The sequence below is a fragment of the Abramis brama genome, assembly GCF_963993115.1.
Source record: "Abramis brama genome assembly, chromosome: 24".
Classification (NCBI taxonomy): Eukaryota; Metazoa; Chordata; class Actinopteri; order Cypriniformes; family Leuciscidae; genus Abramis; species Abramis brama.
In genome coordinates, this window is record NC_139986.1 from 27,245,623 (window position 1) to 27,267,134 (window position 21,512).

At 37.4% G+C, this 21,512-nt stretch overlaps 1 protein-coding gene across 2 annotated transcripts; it reads left to right on the forward strand.

Moving 5' to 3' along the window:
* The first annotated feature begins 319 nt into the window (after positions 1-319).
* Positions 320-20,910, forward strand: LOC311075645 (uncharacterized protein). 2 transcript variants are annotated; one of them, XM_084103198.1, is made up of 11 exons: positions 320-343; positions 8,000-8,095; positions 11,267-12,403; positions 15,935-16,219; positions 17,582-17,845; positions 18,593-18,898; positions 19,490-19,744; positions 19,862-20,128; positions 20,261-20,358; positions 20,663-20,760; positions 20,865-20,910. In XM_084103198.1, exons 2-10 carry the CDS (start codon positions 8,065-8,067, stop codon positions 20,735-20,737), a joined length of 2,718 nt encoding a protein of 905 aa, XP_083959324.1. In that variant the 5' UTR covers positions 320-343; positions 8,000-8,064; the 3' UTR covers positions 20,738-20,760; positions 20,865-20,910. The 2 variants fall into 2 exon arrangements, with proteins under 2 accessions (XP_083959324.1, XP_083959323.1); XM_084103197.1 differs by lacking the exon at positions 320-343 and adding an exon at positions 7,829-7,891.
* Positions 20,911-21,512: the final 602 nt, after the last annotated feature.

Genomic DNA, 21,512 nt, shown 5'->3' on the forward strand with positions numbered 1-21,512 from the left:
TTTGACGGAAGCCTTTTCTGTCGCCGCAAAAGTAAAAAAAAAATCGACATCGAAACGAAAAAAATAAAAGTAGTTTTTTCGCCGCAGCACATTCGCTCGGTGTAAAAGCACTCATTACACAAACAGCTGATCAAAAAATAAAACCATCGCGCGAATTATTCGTGCGTCAAAATCGCGTCCAGTGTGAAAGGGCCTTAATAATGTCCAGCATCTTCAGTCTGGACTCCACTGATGGTCAGAGTGAAATCACTGTTAGATCCACTGCCACTGAATCTAGATGGAGTTCCTGACTCAAGTTTTTTTGCATAACGAATCAAGAGTTTAGGAGCTTCTCCAGGTTTCTGTAAGTACCAGGCTAAAGCTTCCCCCTCACTCCATCTCTTCACATCTCTGCTGGTTTTACATTTGATATTCACAGTTCCTCCTGGTTGTTCTGCTGTTATTGAGGGACTCTGAGTGACGGTGTCTGTCCTCTACACTCTGAAACACAACAAGAAGAAAATACACTCAAAACTTTGACAATATACTTGAAGAAATGAATTAATATCAAACTTGTGCTCCACAAACCTTGAGCAAACGCTGTGAGAGTCCAGATGAAGACGATGATGAAGGTCATGTTGATGAAGATTGTTGTGTGTGTCAGTGATGAAGTGTTAAACTCACAGCACTATAAACACTCTCACACACTGAAGATCTGATCAATATGCAAATGGAGAAATCTTTTATTTAAATGAGGCTCTAATGAAAGTTCAGGAGGAGCTCGCTGTTCTCATCCTGTCAAACACAACATCAAATATACCATGTAAACATCATAATTCGCCAATAAGTGTGAACTGTAAAAACGTACAATAATCATAGGCATTGGGTTTTTTTTCCATTCATAATGATGTGCTATCCTCACGTCATCAATACCATTTTATAATATATAGCCTATGTTTTGCTTTATACTTGAATTGAGTTTGCTTCATAACTGATGAACTTTGCAACATTTAAAACTGTTATTTAACTAACTTGCATCAACACTGAACTCATTTAAAGGAGACATATCATGCTTTTAAATCGTTCCTTTTTACATATAAATCATACATTTGTAGTCTATATAAAGCGGAACTGCAATGCTTGGGTCTGAATTCCTCATTATTATAGCTCCACAGGCCCCTTTTCTACCCCTTTTCTGATGTGCGTCTGAGAGCAACTCGTTTTGGTGCGGTCTCTTTAAATACAATTGAGACACTTCATACCCCGCCCACACTCGGTTCAACTCCACCCCGTTCGGCCATTTTTGTAGTTTGATAGCAGAGATACGATTATCTAGCGGCACAGAAACGTTTTATTCACACGTTATTAACAAAATGTCAACAACGGAAGACTTGTCCAGCCAGCCTTACATGTTCGAGCCATAGTGGGAGCCGGAGCGAGATGAAAATGAAGACGACGAACCTGTAGAACAACGTCTTCATATGGATGTATCGCAATGGTGTGTTACTGTATTTACACATGAAACTTTGGTCTTCCGACCTTTTACCACCGCGTCGATTTATTTTGATTAATATGTGCGAGGGAGAGAGTGCAAGACAGCGTCTAGTTTGGAGACGGTGAAGTCTTGTTTACACTTTCGCCTGGCTCCGAAGAGAGAGAGAGTGCGCGCGCGCGCTCTCTTTCTCTGCTCGTTCTTTCAGTTAAACATGCTCACAAGCGCGGTAGTTCATCTACATTAGATGGTGTAATGAAGCGTGTGGGTTACTACCAAGCGGGAAGGAAGTCGACCGGAAGTTGAAGCCGGCCGCGTGCCACCATCTTGTAGCAGAGCTTCACCTGCTGTTAGTATCCCATTGACTCCCATTCATTTTGGCATCACTTTGACAGCGAATAACTTTACATCTGAGGCGTTTGAAGACTCCATTTGTCCATTATTTATTTCTAAAGAAACACGACAATGTATAAAATGCTCCATTACCTTGTAGCTTACGTTATGGCCCCGTAGAAGCAGTTTTTGTAAAAGTAGGCTAACGATTGCGTCATAACCACGCGACTCTCTGTCGCACAGTAGAGAGATTACCGTATGGACGGGAGGAGAAGCTCGCGCGCAATCGGGGGGACGTGGAGGCAAAATGACAAAATAATTAATCAGAATACCTAGCAAAAGTTGCTCCTGCTCCAGCTCATGGACACCTCCTACTCACACTCTCCGTCTCTGCAAGATTCGGAAGGGAATGATTCAGATTTCTCTTGGCACAGCTACTAGAAGACAGACGGGTTGCTCACGTCACATCTACGTCGTCAAGCTCGGTTTGAGTCTGCGCGTCAGGAAAGGAAGTGCTAAGAAATCGCTAAAAATGGGCTTCACTTGTCTCAATTGAGATCCAATGAGATGGCTCTGTCCACTTCTTATACTGTCTATGGTTACTACCAAGCGGCAACATTCTAATCTGAAAAATGAAGCCTACCCGGAAGTGCGAAAAACTGCAATACATCGAAAATCCGCTAGGGCGAGGTCCCAAAAGGGAGCAAATGTCCATAGCCCCCATGTTAAAATGTCAGTTTTCACAGCATAAATTCACAGCATAAATTCATGTTTTTACAGGTTGGTCCCATGGACTTTTATTGTATTTTTCGATAGGTTCCGAATACTACTGTTTCTGTATCATGAAATGTAGTTTTAAGAGGTTTTCAGGCAAGAATGTAGTTGTTTAAAGCTCAAATCTGTGGTTTATTTATAAAGATTTATGAAAATTTTATCCAGTTGTTGTGAGATGCAGGTGATCAGCGGACGCTCAACGCTCATGTACCCCGCCTGGAACAGCCTTTCCTCGGCTAGTCGTTCGGACGTTTGCCGCTGACTCTGGCGTCTCTGTAGTGGTTAAATATGAGATATAATTCGTCTTGTGTATATCTAATGGGCAATTTTTGGTCTCGTAAATCAATATTTTTTTCCCTGGCCAATCGTTTTGGCTGAGGGGAAGTTTCATAACTTTAAGCTATTTAACTTTACCGTTGTATGGTTAGACTAGATCGAGCGCTGACTTTGTATGTTTGACTGAATTGTTTGCTTTATTTGTATAGCTTCTTGTAACTTTACCTTTTACTTAGGCCTATACTTTTATAATAGCTAATATTGATAAAACTGAAATTTAACAAAAAGAGACTGAGTTTTGTCATTTTAAATTTTAATACAACGAATATGATCTGTAATGTTGTTTACTGCAACATCTGTTGTTTAGTACAAATGCACATATTGCCTGGACCATATTAAAATGTTAAATTTTTTTATATTATATTTAAAACGAAAAGAGGCAGGTTTGTGTTTTATATTTCGTTTTGTTATAAATAGGCAAACGTTATATGCAGTGAGTGAATATAATCAATATACGTTGCCTAAACCACATTTGTGTGGCTATAATGTTTAAGATTTCTTTAAATGAAAACGAAAAGAGTTAGTATGGTGTTTTATAACATATTTCGTTGCCTAAAATATACACAGAGATAACCGGAGTAGCAGAGCGAGCTGAGTGACGCGCGCTGTTCTGTACTTGGAATTACCGGGCTCGCGTCCTTTACCCATATATGGATTGGCCAGAAGGTGGGCGGGGTTAGGATTTCCCAAGATGGCGCCGCCCATACCCCCCATAAACGGCTTCAAAACCGTTCTTCAGAAAGTCTATGGTGACGTCACAGACGCTTTGTCCATATTTTTTACAGTCTATGGTTACTACATCCAACAACCGAACATTTCAGCTTACCCTCTCGTAACTTCTGCTTCCTTTAGCTTGGTCTTCAAAATTGCAGCAAGAAATAAAAATGGCGGATTGCTCGAAGTGGTCGGCCGGGAGTCGATGTCCTTATTTGGCAGTTCCGCTGCAAATACTGTGACGTAATAGTTCAAAAAACGTCATAGAGAACAGAAAAATCGGAACAGGTTGAAAAATATGACCAAAACAGAATATAAAGATATCAACGAAGCACCTGAAGAGAATAATTTCAACTTTTCTGTACTTCTAAACACTCCAAATATACAACAAAATGCATTTAAGGGCTAAAAAAGTGGATTTAGCATGATATGTCCCCTTTAAGCTGAATAATGACACTATTGCTTTACAGCTGAAATTGTATTAGTTTAATTATTGGCTTATTTTGCAACTTTAAAGTCGACATGAAATGGAAGTTGCTCTAGTCTCTTCCTCCCTATTGTTATGTATAATCAAAAAATATAGATATAGAAAGACTATTCACTCCTATAGACCCTTTTCACATTTCCGGGTTTCCCAGAAGCAGAGGTCGTCAGCTGGGTCAAATTCTACAGTGGTGAATGAGAGAATACATTAAATATTTTTTTGGTGTTCCCATTTGCTCAAATAGTAAAAGAATAACTCAACAACAGTGTTTTCACAACTTTCAACACACACACAAAAAAAAGAGGAAAAAAATAGACATTGTTAATGGCAGTCAGAAGAGAGAAAGATGTCAACTTTACCATCACTCCCACAGCCTTTAGAAACACCCTCACAGCATTAACTAGTTTTTTTTTGGTAATTTGATGCAAAACAATACTACGTATAGTGTTATAAATGAACAATAAATGAATGGAAACTTTGCAAGATTTACGATGCTGATGACCGTTAAAACACGTCATCACAGTCTGTGAAAAGGGTCTTGGATGCCCGAAATTGCTAACCGGAGGAGTTGCACATATGGCCGCCGAGTGAACAGGCTTTCCTTGAAAGGGACTTTGGTAATCGAGTGAAACTGAACAAGAGCAAATGAAGGGCAGGGCTTGATTTTGTCTATGGGGAACTGATTAGATGATTGTGGTTTGCTATTGGTGGATCTCATGTGAGCGAGGGTCGCCTCGTCCTCATCATCAGAGAAGAGAAAAGATGTCTTTGCAAAAGGGAGGGGTTAGGTCACCTCGCCCTCATATTTTTATTAAAGTTTATGAGGCACAATTTAAAAAAAAAAGTTATGCATGGACAAATAATTTATAATAAATACCGCAATATTTAAAAAACAAGAATTGTACATTTTGATTTAATGATAATTAATAATCAAGAATATTTAGTTACATTTATGTAGGGCTTTTCTGGGGTCTGGGGGGGATTGGACTCCACAACCACCACCACCAATGTGGAGCTCCACCTGGAAGGTGCAACAGCAGCCATATTGCACCAGAACGCCCACCACACACCAGCTGATTGGTAGAAGCCAATCAGTATATATGGGTATGATTAGTAGGCCATGATGGACAGAGGCCAATAGGCAAATTTGGCAAGGATGCCGGGGTTACAGCCCTACTCTTTTTCCTAAAGGACATCCTGGGATCCTGGGACCTCAGTTTAACTTCTCTTATGAAGGACGGTGCTTTTTGGCAGTATAATGTCCCCGTCACTATACTGTGGTGTTATAGTGAGCGCCCCCTGCTGGCCTCTTCCAGCAGCAGTCTAGTTTTCCCAGGAGTCTCCCATCCAGGCTCAGCCTTGCTTAGCTTCAGTGGGCCAGTCTTGGGCTACAGAGTGATATAACTGATGACTTTAACTACAAATTAATCTGTGAGTTTTTTTGTTTTTTTTTGCAGTGGAAGTTTGGCAGGCAAGGAAGAAGCACCTTTAATGTTTAAAAATATGCATCACATTATTTGGAAAGTGTAATTTTTAAACATTACACATTTTATACCTTAATCACATTAACTCAAATTGTAATTTAAAAAAAAAAAAAAAAAACTGTTTAAGGTATAGGGTGAATAGATCAAAAGTGTGATAGAAGATAAATGTCAGACCAGGTCTCGTCTTACAGGATGTTGAATGGAAATGCAAATGAGTTGCACTAAAATAAGCTCTATGAAACGGCATGCTAAGATGTTATGATAGGAGCTGCTGTTTACTTCTCTGGATAGGGATTCAGCTAAATACTGAAGATATAGTGGATAGACCAAATGTGAACGTTTAAGAATCTACTCTGCACACTTATGCAATTTAAATGAGAAAGCCTTGTTGTTTTGAATTTTAACACAGTTGAAGTAGGAGTTAGAAGCCAGTGAGCAGCAAGTCACCTGTATTTCTATAGCTCTATATACAATACAGATTGTTTCACAGTGATAAATGATTCAGTGATGCAAAACAGAGTTCATTTTGGCTGTACAGCAGAAAATAGTGTCATTGTTCGGCTGAAGTCAGTTCAGTGTTGATTCAGTTCCGTTGTAAAGATCATCAATTATTATTTAAGTTAATGTAATCTATAAAGCAGATTTGGAGAAAACAGTGATGTCATTGTCCAGCTCGGTTCAGTTCTCATCTAATAGTGTCAGTGCAGTCAAATCAATAATATTGTTGAATATTAAGTGTCCCCAACTAAGCAATGTGTCAAATTGTGCAAGATCATTTTGTCTATTGACTGGCTTCTGCTCTTCACAAATGTTTCTCATCCACTTTGAGAAGCTTGATAAACTTGATAAATTAAGTTCAGTTTCTATATAGAGCCCTAAATGATTCTGTCATTCTGTCAGACGCTTCATATGTAAAACCTTTTAGATCAGGGGTCTCCAGCTCTGCTAATTTTCTGAGTAACCCTGAAGACCTTGATTAGAAAAACTGAACATGCTTCTGAAACAGAAGACTGCATCCTAGTGTAACGGACGTAGGCCAGTATGAGTTGAGCGTGTCAACCTCACTCCCCTGGCTTCAAAAGGAGCCCTAGCGACTGACGCTAGTGGCTGCGGTCTTTAGCGTCATTGTTGGCACGCCCGCCTCCCATGCTGGAGACCGCGGTTTGACTACAGTAATTTATTGTAAAATAATATTCTTTAATCCTGTAAATGCCTGGAAAATTGTTACAATATAGATAATGTTGATGGTTTATTGAATGTTTCATTTGAATGGACATTGAGACATATTTTGACCTCAACTCGCATCATACAAACCTTACCAATGGTGAAAATCAACAAAAAATTCAGATAAACTCTGAACATCACAAAACAAGCGCAAACATAAAAGCAAATAGTTCGAATTGCAACCAGAAAGCAACCAGAATGCATTGCTGCATGAAGCTTTTTGTTGGCTGTCACCGTTGTTGAGATTCATATGCTGATTGTTAATGTCTGAATGGTACAGGATATTATTTTTAAACTCCATTATTAATGAAACACTGCTGAATTTGCTGAAAATGCTACAGTATCACAGGTTTGGTAATGCAAAGTTTAAATATATTATTAGCACACACAACACTAATAATCAGTGGATGGATTTCAGATTACTCAGGCCACTTCATGATGATACATCACTATCAATAGTCACCTGCAAATATATATATATTATAAACATTGTAACAGCAGCCCAAAAAAAGGACAAAAATAAGGGTCAAGAGCCCAACTAAACCAAACACTAATCACTATAATGGTGACTTGAATTAATTCTCAATAAGAACTTTTAAAGACGTTTGGCAGAATAAGGTCAAACTGGTTATTAATAAGTGAAGCTGGTAATGCTGAGTTGTTTAATCCTCCTCTGCTGAGATTATGAGAGATTATATGCATTTTATCTTCGGTGGCTGGAAGTCAGGTGTAGTTCTTGTGTTTCTGCTCATCACTTTTTCTGTTCTTGTTGTTTGTCTTTTCTTCAGTGATTCTGCTTGTTAACAGCAGGTGTTCATCACTAATGCTCAATCTTCACTCTGGTCTTGATTGGTCTTGGTCTTAGTCTTGGTCTTGGAGTTCTGGTCTTAAAAACACCTCTGACATTGTCATGTTTCAGCTGAGTCCAGCTATTTGCAAATATAGGCTCAATGGAAATATTGAGGTTGCTTATGCAAAGTCACTGTGTGAATAGGTTGTTGTTAGAGTTCAGACTGCTGAGCTCAAAATAAGACCAGGACGATCAGTGGACAGGAGAGTATTGCAGACTGAGTGAGTCAATAGAGTATCTTATTCTGAAGCGTCTAGTTTGTCTTTCTGGCTCCTTTCAGGTTGTTTCAGGTTGTTCAATTGATGACGCTGTTTTCATTCCTCAAAAAGGTGTTGAACATTTCCCGTCCTGACCTGAGATTGACATCCAGCGAATCGTGAGAAGCAGATGTGAGATGAAGATACTGTGGCTGACACTTCTCCTGAGTAAGTCTGTAAACTGACAGAAGTTTTTACTTAACCCTATATTTGCTGAGAGGACACACACATACACTACAGGTCAAAACTGTAGATAATTCAGATAAGGCTTTTAAAACTATAAATTGTGAAACATTTTTCCATTGTTAATATCTTTTAAAATGTAATTTATTATTGTGATAAAAGCTGAATTTTCAGCATCATTACTCCAGACTTCAGTGTCACATGATCCTTCAGTAATCATTATAATAAGCTGATTTTCTGCTCAAGAAACTCTTCTGATTATTATCAATGTTGAAAACAGTTGTGCTGCTTCAAAATTTGGAATGTAGCAGCACAAGTCTTCTTCCAAAAACATTAAAAAAATATTAATTATTCCAAACGTTTTGACCGGTTGTGTATGTATAACACTTTTTTGCGGTATTTAAATATCAAATGATGTTTTGCATGTTTCTTAAGACTTTTGCAAGGTTCCAAATACATTTATTAATTTACAGTTATGTTGGACAGTTGTGCAACAGTTCCTCTTTGTATTCACTTTCATATTTTGCATTTACAACCTCAAAAGCTTCCTGGGAAAAACTACCTGGCTTGCCTAAAGTTTGCATAACCAAGCCTAAATGATGAGCAATATTCTTTATATTTGCATTGTTTTCACAGTAGCATGCATAAATGGTGAACCATTAACAGTTTTGTAAGCTTGAAATGTGCTTTGTTGCAACTGTCTAATGCCAGTGCAGTAAGCAACATTCAATTTTATTGAAGATATGATCTATGAAGTATTTCTAGATATTTTTCCTGGATGCTAAGACAAATTTACTTAACCCTCTGGTGCTCTTCAGTCACTTTCGACAGAAAAAAATATATACTTTTGATTTATGAATACGCTATATCTACTCAATAAAATTGTGGCAACAGATTACAAGCAATATTATTAATTAAATTTAACAAATTAGAATTGAGTAATAATTAATCAAATTAATTCCTTAAAAGTTAACCATTTAAAATGAGTAAAATATACAAATTTTTTAACCAAAAATATCTGAATGACAGACGTCAAAGATGAATTAAGAACTCTTTATTTTTTATTGCCAACATTGAAGACACCTGATGTTAACAAGCAGAATCACTGAAGGAGAAAACCATAATTGTAAGTCATCATTATGGTGATCAGTGTTTGTTTGAGTTGGGCTCTTCACCCTTAAATCATTAACTTTAGATTTTGTTTGTCTGCTGTACCTGAGTTATAACAGCCAGATGAACAAATAGAAAAGGTAATCTGATGGTATTGGTTGTGTTTTAACAATCATTATTTCACAATAATTTAACCTGAATCACTGAACTCATATAGAGCCCAATTTCTGAGTTAGGTTTACTTTATTAATTATAGCAGCTCTGTCCTTGTAGCATAATATTTGTAACGTTTACAATGTAATCCAAGGAATTTCTTAAAAGTTTCTCATATACAAACTTTTTTTTTGTTTTTTTGTTTAGTGTTTAGACAGACAGAGATCAAGAATCAGCCTGTGATTCTAAACAATGGTGACAATTATAAAGCATGTTGCAGTGCATTCTGGGTGCCACCAATCAAAACTCATTGATGGCTCCCATCATACATTGCTGCATGAATAAATAATGAGCTTATGATCAGAGGTGATCTGTTTGTCACCATTGCTGGGATTCATATGCTAATTCTTGATGTCTGTGTGTGCCTACATAAAAAAAAAATTAAGTTTTTTTTTTTTTAAATTGATTTGATCATTTGGATTCCATTGAAAAGGCTAATAATATTATGCTGTACTATAGTGCTATAATTAATAAAGTAAACCTAATTGGGTTTCAGTGATATGAGTTCAGTGATTCAGGTCAAATGATTGTGAAATAATGATTATGTTAAAACACAACCAGCACCATCAGATCACCTTTTCTATTTGTTCATCTGGTTGTTATAACTCAGGTACAAATCTAAAGTTAATGATTTAAGGGTTCAAGAGCCCAACTAAAACAAACACTGATCACCATAACGGTGTCTTAAAATTACGTTTTTCTCCTTCAGTGATTCTGCTTGTTAACATCAGGTGTCTTCAATGTTGGCAATAAAAAATTAAGCTTTCTTAATTCATCTTTTTACATCTGTCTGTTATTCATATATTTTTGTTTTAATTTTTAATTTTACTCATTTTAAATGGTTAACTTTTAAGGAATTAATTTGATTAATTATTACTCAATTCTAATTTGTTAAATTTAATTAATAATATTGCTTGTAATCTGTTGCCACAATTTTATTGAGTAGATATAGCGTATTCATTTTTACAGTGAATATGATATGACACTTTGTTATTTTTGCTATGTAAACACAATTGTGGCATTATTTGAAAAGGTTAAACGGTCTTAAAGAAATATTCACACTTATACTCCTAATGGTCACAAATAGGCACCATAGAAATAAATGGGAAATACGAAAATATAGTGAATTTTAGAGGGGTACAATCTACAAATCAGCTGCAATGCAGGGGGAAAAAGCACACATTAATGAAGGGGTTGATTGATAAAATATTAGACAAAATGTATGGGTTAATTAATTGTATTTTAAAAATTGTGTAAACATGTATCATAATTATTGCATTAAAATTACTTAGTATTGTTTTTTGTGGATCCGTGTGTATGGGGATCGTTTTGACAATGTTGCTGTCTATTCCTGAAAAACTTTTCTGTTTTTAGTATATCGCTTTAGTAAACATGTCCCAAATTTAGTTTATATTTTAGTTAATCATTTAGTACGTTACCATCATGTGGAAACACTGTCCACAATTGAATCAACCAAATAGTTTTTTTTTTTTTTGAGTATAGCAAACAATGACACAAACAAACATTTTAAATATAGCTTTTCTTTACATGTTAAGTGTTACCGACCAAAAGATGGTTCTAGTTACATCCATGGTATTTCTATAATGGTTGTTTTTATATTAAAGCAATTTACATACATGCACCAGATTACAAAAAATCTCGTCAATGGCGGGGGAAAGTTAAAAAGTTACTTTTGAGGTGTTCAGACACTTTTGACTGGGAGGAGTTTGAGTGTGATCTCAAACTGAGGAGCACCAGAGGGTTCACAGAAGCATTATTTTTGAGGTGTATGCAAATGTTATGACAGCTTGTTTATCAATTGATTACATTCAGGCTCAGTCATATGGGCAGAGGAGGATTATTTTCTTATTTCCCCCGATGCCACATGGAATGAGAACGGACTCGATCAGTCCAATACCACATTGAATGGGACCGGACTCAATCAGTCCAATACCACATTGAATGACACCGGATTCAATCAGTATAATACCACATGGGACGAGGCCAGGAACCACTGTCAGGCCTGTTTCAAAGAGCTGGCCACCATCACCAGTAGAAATGTCCACCTCATCGTGCAGAACCTCTCTTTGGACTACTGGACTGGGCTCCGCAGGAGCTTCAATGGCACCATCCCATGGTCCAGATGGTCCAATGGGGATCCTGTTACATATCAGAATTGGTACCCTGGTCATCCTCTGCCAAATAAAGTTAAGAAAATGATTCCTAAATGTTTTTCAACTACACAAAGTCCACTGAGCACCACAATAACTGCTACGACGTCTATTCCAGCGACCTCAACAGAAGCCTCAACACAAACCTCAACACAAACCTCAACACAAACCCCAACACAAACTTCAACACAAACCTCAACACAAACCTCAACACAAACCCCAACACAAACCTCAACACAAACCTCAACACAAACCTCAACACAAACCTCAACAGCAACTTCTCCGGCAACCTCTACACAGAATTTCACTAACAACACATATATGTGTCCTGTTCTGAATGACATCCTTGATTGCTTCAATGCGACAGATATGACATATGATGAGCTTGAACATAAAGTGCAAGAGTACTTTGGGTTCACCCCTAAGACCACAACATATAGCACCATCCCAAATCCCACAACGCAAAGCACCACCCCGAATCCCACAACGCAAAGCACCACCCCGAATCCCACAACACACAGCACCACCCCGAATGCCACAACATTTAGCACTATTTTTACAACAACTGGTTCTGGGACAATGAACACCACGATAAATAGCACCACGACAGAGAGCACCATGACAGATAGCACCACGACAGATAGCACCACGACAGAGAGCACCACAACCAGCAACTGCATCTTCGAACCCGAGCCAGATCCTGAAGTGTACATCGAGGATGCTTGTGTGGTCCTGCTCAGCTTTGGCATGTGGAAGGAAAGAAATTGCAACGAAACTCTACCCTTCATCTGTTATGATGGTAAGGACTTTGTTTTAGGCCCTGTTTACACCTGGTATAAAGATGTGTTTTAGTCGATTGGATCTCAAGACGAGGGAGACACATTCCTGTTTACACCTGGGGCCCTATCTTGCACCCAGCGCAATTGACTTTGTATACCGACGCATGTATCATTCCTATTTTTCCCTCGACAGACGCACGTAGGTAAATTAGGGAATGAACTTGTGCTCCCGGGGGCGGTTCAGCACAAAGAGGAGGCGTGTTCTGGCGCAAACGTTCCCTGGTGCTATTTTGCAGTTTCAGAAAACAATTCCGCCACAGACCTGGAAAAACCTCGTCTAAAGTCAGTGGCGCGTTTTAAGATGCTATTTTAAGGGCGCATGCTTGGCCATAATGTAGCGTGTGCACAACGCGCATACACTTTGCTTGTCTCATCTACACACAGACGCAGCAGTTCCAATTTTTGCAAACCATACATAATTACAAGGAAAAATATTACCACATGAGGGAAATCATTGTGGTGTCCATGAAGATGTGAAAAAATAGGCATAAATCTAGCTTACAAATTTACTCAAATTATCATACGCCTGTTTAACCGAAGCTAATTTGGTTGGGTTTCTCCATCCCCAATGTTACTTCTCTGTGTTTTACGGCCCTGACGAGAACGTCGGTCTCCTCGGCTGTGAACCGCTCCTGGCAAATCCGCCGTTATAATAGCAATCCGCCATGGAACAAGCACGCCTGCTCTTAAAGGGAATGTGAGATGTCGCTCTGATTGGTTTATTTCATGTTACACCCAAACCACACCTATGAGTAATGAAGCGACTTCAGACCAACACATTTTAGATTTGCGTCCGCCCACAAAGTTACTTGCGTTTCGCGTTTGATACTTGCGTTTCAGATCGTTAAAATAGGGCCCCTGGTGTTTAAATCTCTTTTGAAGTCTCTTTTGTCCACTTTCAACCACTTCTGTCCTGCTTTCTTCAAGGGGAGGGTCTGTCGGCGGGTAAATGTGTGGGCTTTTTCAGATATTTTGATCTAATGGACAAAATGAGCTCACGCAATTAAAATATGAATGTGAATGATGACGGAAACGCACAGCATCAGCTTTAGTTTCTGCTCTGAATATGCAAGAACAGCCGAGCGCTGTGAGTGTGTGTTAGAAAACAGGAATGGTGGGAGAACATTGTGCTTGGTACGTTTTTCCTCTTTAAACCAAACTTTGGTCTTCAGCCTACAGTTTAAATCCCGTCTGGCTAGCACACTTCCCATAATGTTTACACATTAGATCAGTAGATGGAGAGAAGGCGGTCTTTTGAGGCGGTTTGAACACATTCGTTCACATGAGCGGATATCCCCAGAATCTGTGTAAAGACTTTAAAATAAATGAATGCCATAATGAATCGAAAGCCTTATAAATATCTTAAGAGAGAAAGAAGCTATTTTGCAACTTTGTATCTTAAAATGTACCGATAACCACCAAAACTAACCAGGTGATAAAACAGAAAGCCACAAGTTCATAGTGTCCACATTACAATAACAGTACTCGTGTATACAGATGGTACACAGGGTCAAACACACAAAAAGTCTTCAGGGTAACTCACATGTCCCTAAAATAATGCCATTAACAGGAACCAAATAGAAATGTAAAACAAAATACTTTTATGTAAACATTTTATGCCAAATTAAAACACTAACACATACAGTACTTTACTGAAAACAAAAATGAGAAAATAGTTTTTACTTCTAAAAACACCTCGGTGATGACTGTAACCTCAGTTCACTGAAGAGGGAACGAGACGTCGTGAAGCACTTGTGAGATCAGTCCAATGGCGTATAGACGGGTGACGTCATGGCAAGAAGCTATAAAGCGCACCCAGACCAAACATTGTCAGCTTCTGATAGGTCGAAGCAAGTCGATCACAGGCATGCCGGAAGTATGGCAGGGTGGCCTTGTGTTTTTTGCTTCATGCTTCACGTGTTTATTAAGAATATACAGAGAGAATATTAAAAGCTTTCACTTGTGTTTCACTTATATCGATAAATTAATTTAACCAGCAGTTTGTTTTTGTTCATTTTTCATTTATAAATGTGTTAATTTAACTGTGAAATGCAGTAGTCGCCGTTCACACTACGAAAGCAGTCCGGTCGAATGTGTTTTACGCGACCCCTGGAAGTGTTTGAAAGTGGACAAGCTCTTAGACATCATTTACACCTGTATTAGTATGTGAATGTGAATGAATGAGGCATTTATATAGTGCTTTCATATGTATTACTGTACACCCAAAGCGCTTTACAATCATATCAGGGGATATTTAGTGTCGTCCACTTGTGATCAGATCAACAAAAACACATCTTAATACCAGGTGTAAACAGGGCGTTAGAGCACAGCATCATATTATTAGATTTATAATGTTGATGCTCTTACTCTCTTAAAATAAAGGTCCCAAAAGGGGGTTTTCATGGCGATGCCATCGAGCAGGGGTTCCCAAACTTTTCCAGTCCAGTCCAGGACCCGCCTAGACAAGTATAAGCTAATCCGCCAAAATGAATGTAATAAATTCAATGTAATAAATTCTTCATTTACAGACATTAAAGAGTATGTCAAATATGTACATAAAAAATGTAAACAGCGCAGTGATTGGAGTGAATGAGTTTCTTCTCATTATTAATGCGCAATTAGCCGCTTAATAATGATCTGAGCTGGTAGAACCAGGCTAGATCGAGGTGGTCTAAGACCCTGAAAACGTCGTCATGCTCTTCACTTTGAAACACACCGCGCATATATTTATATCATTAATCACAGCCTTTGCCATTCAAAAATCGCACTAAGCAATATCGTGATTTCTATTTAATGTTGATATATCGTGCAGACTTGCGCAACCCACAGTTTGAAAACCTTAAAAAAAAAAAAATTAAGAACATTTTGAAAATCGGAGAAACCTTTACTGACTAAAAGGAAAGGTTTCATGGATGTTAAATGTTCTTCGTGGAACCATGCCAATAAAGAAACAAGTACTGTATCTATATAGACCCTTAAAGGCCTCTGTTAGGCTCTTGAATGTATAGAAGCTTTTAGGGGTTCCATTATGGGATTATTCTAAGGATTTAGTTTAAAAAAAAAAAGTTTAAATTAATTTTATGAATTAAACTGTTTGTAAACACGTTATCACTAGAATCATTTCATATGCAAGACATTTCTCCTTATAACATTTTTGCTTTTTGGCATAAAGTGTGCTTTAAAATGTAGTCTAGAACCCAAGGGTTTTATATAGAACCTTTTTTTTAAGACCGACACTTAAAAATAAAATAATGGTTGTATATTTGCATCGATGGCTACATGAAGAACAATGGAACATTTCCATTGCACAAAAGGTTCTTTGGATTATTAAAATGACAAAAAAAAATTTATTTTTAGAAGTGTTTACTGAAAGGTTCTTTGGGGAACCAAAAATGGTTATTCTATGGCACCTTTGGTAACCTTTTATTTTAAGAGTGCAGTCAACTTGAACATTTCCGCTAATATACGTTGTTGCACTTCTCTTTCCGTAGTCCGCTTTTTTGGGCAAATAGACATTTCCGATGTGACCACACATGAGGGCAATCTGAGCTGGAGTAATCCACCTGGGAACATCACTCACTACAGAGTGGAAATCACTGGGAACTGGAGTAATCCACCTGGGAACATCACTGGGAACCAGACAAAACAGACATCCAATGAGACTGACCTGTATAAACAACTACAGGGTCTGACTCCAGGAAATCTGTACGAGGTTCAGGTGTTTCCAGTGAAATGTGGCAGGGATCTCAATCCACAGAAAATCTCCTTCTACACCAGTGAGTAGACTCAGACTTCAGTGTGCACAAGCTTTCAAAGTAAAGCACAATAATGTACAGTCAATCACCATGAGTTTATGTTTTGATAATAACCAGCTGACTCTACATTATCTCGCTTATTACACAGCTACTCGCACAATAAATAATTGCATGGACATGACATATTGATTTAAGTTTAAATTGTTTTATAATTATACTTGCAATCATCAAGAAAATAGTCCATTACAACATACAAAACAATTACGTAATATTAAAGGGGTCATGAACTGGCTTTTAAAAAATTGTTTATATTGTTGTCTGAGGTCAACTTATGTGGTTCGCTTGGTTTTTATATTCAAAAACATCAAAATGAATAAGTAATAGGCTATTTTCTACCCTGGTTTTGAGCCTTGTTCCTGAAACGCTCGGTTTTATGGGCGTGCCGCATTGAAGACTTGGAAGTGAACGCCCACTGCTATGATTGGATAACAGTTTTGCATATTATAATGAGTTTCATGTAATGCACGAATCGGTGGGCGGGGCTAAACCGGCAGTGTTGAAGTAGGCGTTGATCTTCTGTGGAGGCGGGGTTTGATACCCTTTGACCTCATAGATCCCCACTTTGAAAAGCCTGTCGTTCTCTGTGCCTGGTGTCAATAAAAGCTTTTATTGGACTAACAAGGAAGTTTTCAGTTCTGAAACTTACAGGATATTCTTATAGTATGATGACCTCTTATATGTCAAAAGCTCAAGGAAAATTAGATTTCTCAGTTCATCACCCCTTTGATACTCAAATCCTTTTGGTATTTTCACCATAATAACTGCAAGATGGTTTGTTTGTAAAATTGTCCAATCAGAATCAAGTATTCCAGACAGCTGTATAATAAGTTGCAAATTGTATGACTGTTATAATCTGGTATGTTTATCTGAATTTATTTACTTTTTACTTATTCTTATTTAAAGTGCCCCTATTATGCTGGTTTAATTTTGTTTCGAAGCCTCCTACAATAGGTTTACATGCATAAAGTAGATGCTGTTCACGGCCAGCCAATGAAAACCATTATGCAAATTAGTTCCAAGCCTCATGCAGGAAGTAAGACCGGAATCAGCGACGACTCGTTTCAGACAGTTCAGAATTGCTTCTTTCTTTTGGGAGACAATAATCTTTGAAACATTGCAGACCTTTTACATTCACAAAGCTCTATCACACACTACATGAAAGGTAATATCCGCAAAAGCATGAAAGGGGCACTTTAACACATCTGAATATCATTCTGTAGACCTGTGCAGTGGCTTGTTTTTAATCAACACATTTAACAACAATCAATTTCTTCATTTTCAACCTGGTGACTAATGAGTGAATGAATGCTGTTCCTCTTTCAGAGCCGTCTGGTGTTCAAGATCTGACAGTAGTGAGTGTGACAACTGTTACTGTCAGCCTCAAGTGGAGTAAACCAGTAGGAGGCAGAGACATCTATTCAGTACACTTCACAAACATGTCAGATAATTCAAAAGGGAATGAAAGCTGTAAAAGTGAAGAGTGCACTATCACAGGTCTAACTCCAGGAAGCAAGTATGTGTTCACAGTTACAGCTATAGTGAATAATACTACCGAAGGTGTGCCAATGAGCGTTTCCAATTACACCAGTAAGTGCAGAATGATTCATGCTTCACTGTATCATAAAATAATATCAATAGCCATGTTTCCAGTTGCAAATTTAACTTATTGCATAAAACATTTGCGAATAAAGCAGTGTTTCCATCCCATGAGTTCAAATGGCGCCAAATATCTGTAATAAAAAAATAGAAGTTGCTGCAATCGGGGAAGAAACTGTGGCTCTAATCACAAATGACTTGTGTCTCGCAGACAGCATGCAATAAACTCTGTCATGATCTCATGCATTTGAATGCCTTAGTGTTTGGGAATGCAATCGTGTGAAACGCTTCTGAGAGGGAATTAAACCAAATCTTTCCGATGACAGACTTTGGCTCAGAACCACCAAACCAACATTTGAGATGCTGTGATATTCCAGTTATCCACTCACATCCTCTGTTGAGGAAAAAATCATGTTTTTCATTGCGCATCAAAGGATTTAATCTGTAAATGTTTCCCTATGGTAGTTATTGTGCATGTTTCTAATCCGATTTAGAATTTTTAACTAAGTTACGAACTAAGCCATTTTTAGAATTTATGTACATCTTGGCATTTCCATCTAACATTTTTTCTGTATTCCATAAATCCACATACAACAGGTGAGTGGAAACATATTGTCAAAGTAAAAAGCATTCCTGTAACCATGACTATCGAGAGAAGCTTCCAAAAGCAAGACTAATGTTGACTAAAACTACATGTTTTTGATAGACTATCTGCTTATGTTGGTATTTATTTTTCAGTACCTTCAAAGGTTACAGAGCTAAAATCAGAAGACAATCTCAGCACAGCTATAAAAGCCTCTTGGAAAGCCCCCTTTGGGAACCATTCAAGTTACCGCTATTGTCTTAAAGTCCATAACAACGATAAATGTACAGACTGCAACATCATAACAAACAGCCAAATTACAACAGACTGCAACAATACAACACAAAATTCCATACAACTGGACAATAAAATAGATGGCACTATGTATTGCCTGTGTGTGGCAGCACTGACAGATGATGACAAGCTATCAGGAGAAATGGTTGTAATCCCAGCATACACAAGTGAGTCTCATGCTCAGTTATTACATTAAGCCATTTCATATCATGCATATAAGTTATATTTGAGAATGCCCAATATCAAGCTGTAGGCTTAGCACAGTAGATAAAGCAAACAGCTATGGAAGCTTGTTTCCACAACTGAATAAATAATAAAAAAAAGATAATTGGATTTTTTTATCTCACAATTCAGGCCCTTTTTCTCGAAATTGCAAGTTTATATCTAACAAATCTGCCTTTTTTTTTACCTCAAACTTTTTCAAAAGAGTTTATATCTCACAATTTAGACTTTATTTTCTACAATTGCTAGTTTATATCGCACAATTCTAACTTTTTTTCTAATTGTGGGAAATAATTATTGTTCCATCGTGGAAACGAGCTTGTGAAAAAAAAAGTTTTCCAAATGACTGCTTAGATTTTGTTCAAACCTGCATTCAACAATGTTGTACCATTTCCTAAATTCTAACAGACTTCTCTTCTCTTCTCTTCTCTTCTCTTCTCTTCTCTTCTCTTCTCTTCTCTTCTCTTCTCTTCTCTTCTCTTCTCTTCTCTTCTCTTCTCTTCTCTTCTCTTCTCTTCTCTTCTCTTCTCTTGCAGAGCCAAAAACTGTGAGCCTCTCTTTGGCCCCCGACTCCCAAAACATTACAGCCAGCTGGACAATAGATGGGAATTATGAAAAATTCAATGTGATGATTACAATGGTTCAAGACCAAATTATCAAGGAAAATACTGCTACTGCCAACTTGAGTTACACTTTCATAAACCTGAAGGCAGGAGTGCAGTACAACGTTTCAGTTATCACTCTTAATGGTGTCCTGAAAAGTGATCCTGTTTATAGTTCAGCTTACACCTGTGAGTATTTATTACATTGCAATTACAATTTTTCAGACCATTTGTCCAATGGTTTAAATTACTGTCATCATCAGCTTTTCCTTTCAGCTGTATAACATCTCACAAATCAATTCACAGACCCTATGAGTCCTGAGTGGGCAAAGGCCACCTCTTACAAAACCTCCATAAATGTAACCTGGGGACCTCCAAAAGAATCAAAAGAGGCTGTGATTTTGTACAAGGTGGACTATTACACTGCTTTTTGGAATGAGCGCAACACAACATATACAAATAATACAGAGTTCACCTTTTATAAATTGAATTCAGGAACAAGATATCAGTTTAATGTCAGTGTTGTGGCAGGCAATAATACGAGTTTACCAGTCAAAGCTCAAGCAGACACAGGTAAAGAGACAACATTTTGTTTGTTTATGAAGCAACCATTCGGCTTTGTTATTGATGTCTATTGGGTTTATGATTATGATATTCTAACAAGACAGACTTCATATTTTTTGGTGTTTAAAACTATATTTCCAGAGCCTGTGAAGGAGACACTGATCCTCACAATGTTGTGTTCCTCTCAAACGCCACTTCATTGTGAAAATAATGCAACTAAGGAGGACCTTTTGGTGGAGGTGAAGAGTTTCTCAATGACTGTCAATCTTGTTCTTTGACAAAGCAACTTTACAGTAACATAATAATCATGGAAGTAATGTACACATGAAATACATGTTAAACCTGATCATCCCTGCCCAACAGTTAGATTTAGATTAATGTTATGAAAATAAATACATTTGCACTATTGATTAGAAAAGCTTAAACCTTTTATCTTGAAGGCTCATTTAAAAAAAGAAACATTTAAAAACAACTTAATGCAAATGACTAAAATCAGCTGGAAAAATCAAGTGAATCAACTAAAATGTCCATTTTGTCTTTCAGCTGAATAATAAATTTAAAGAAAAATTTGGTGACAATGTCCACTGGAAGCTGAAGTGGGTGGAGAGGTCACCTTGATCCATCCTTAAAGCAAAAACTAGGTTTGTAAAAACAGCTGGATATCCAACCATTCACATCGTTAATATTTCTTTACAAGATTACAAATTAGTATGATTTATATTTAACTCTGACTCTTATTTCACAGAAACGGTGTCCTTTGAATCCCTATGACGTGCTCATATATATACTGTTGGCAACATGTTTTTACATTACATAACTCATCAAAATAATTAAAGCAATTTCAACTGTTTTTGTATGCTATACACGATTTAACTCAGTTTAATATAATTTAAGTTGAAATGGCTTGTACAGCCAATTTTATTATGCTTAAAAACTGAACGTAAGTTGAAATGCTTCACAGTAATTAGGAGGAAAGTTTTGTGTTTTACTGTGCAGTGCAAATCTGATTTTCTTTCTCTTTTTGTGCATTAGCAGACTAGCTTTTACACTATTACACTATTTGTAGGTTTATTAGACATCTAGATTTGCTTGTGGGGAAATGTTTGGGTTCTTATGAGGAACACAGTTTATAATCATCATCATACTTGTTTTTTTGTAGTTTTTTTGTTTTGTTTTGAAAATGTAAAAATGCAGATAGATTGTGTTAAGGGTTAGGGAATAGAATATATGGTTTGTATGGTATAAAAATCATTATGTCTATGGAAATACTCCATAAAACATGAAAACCCAACTTGTGTTTATATGTGTGTGTTGGTTTAAGGGTGTGCGATGGTGAAGTGCTCTGGACATACACTGTGAATAGTGCGGTGTGATGATATTTGCTATAGTTGAG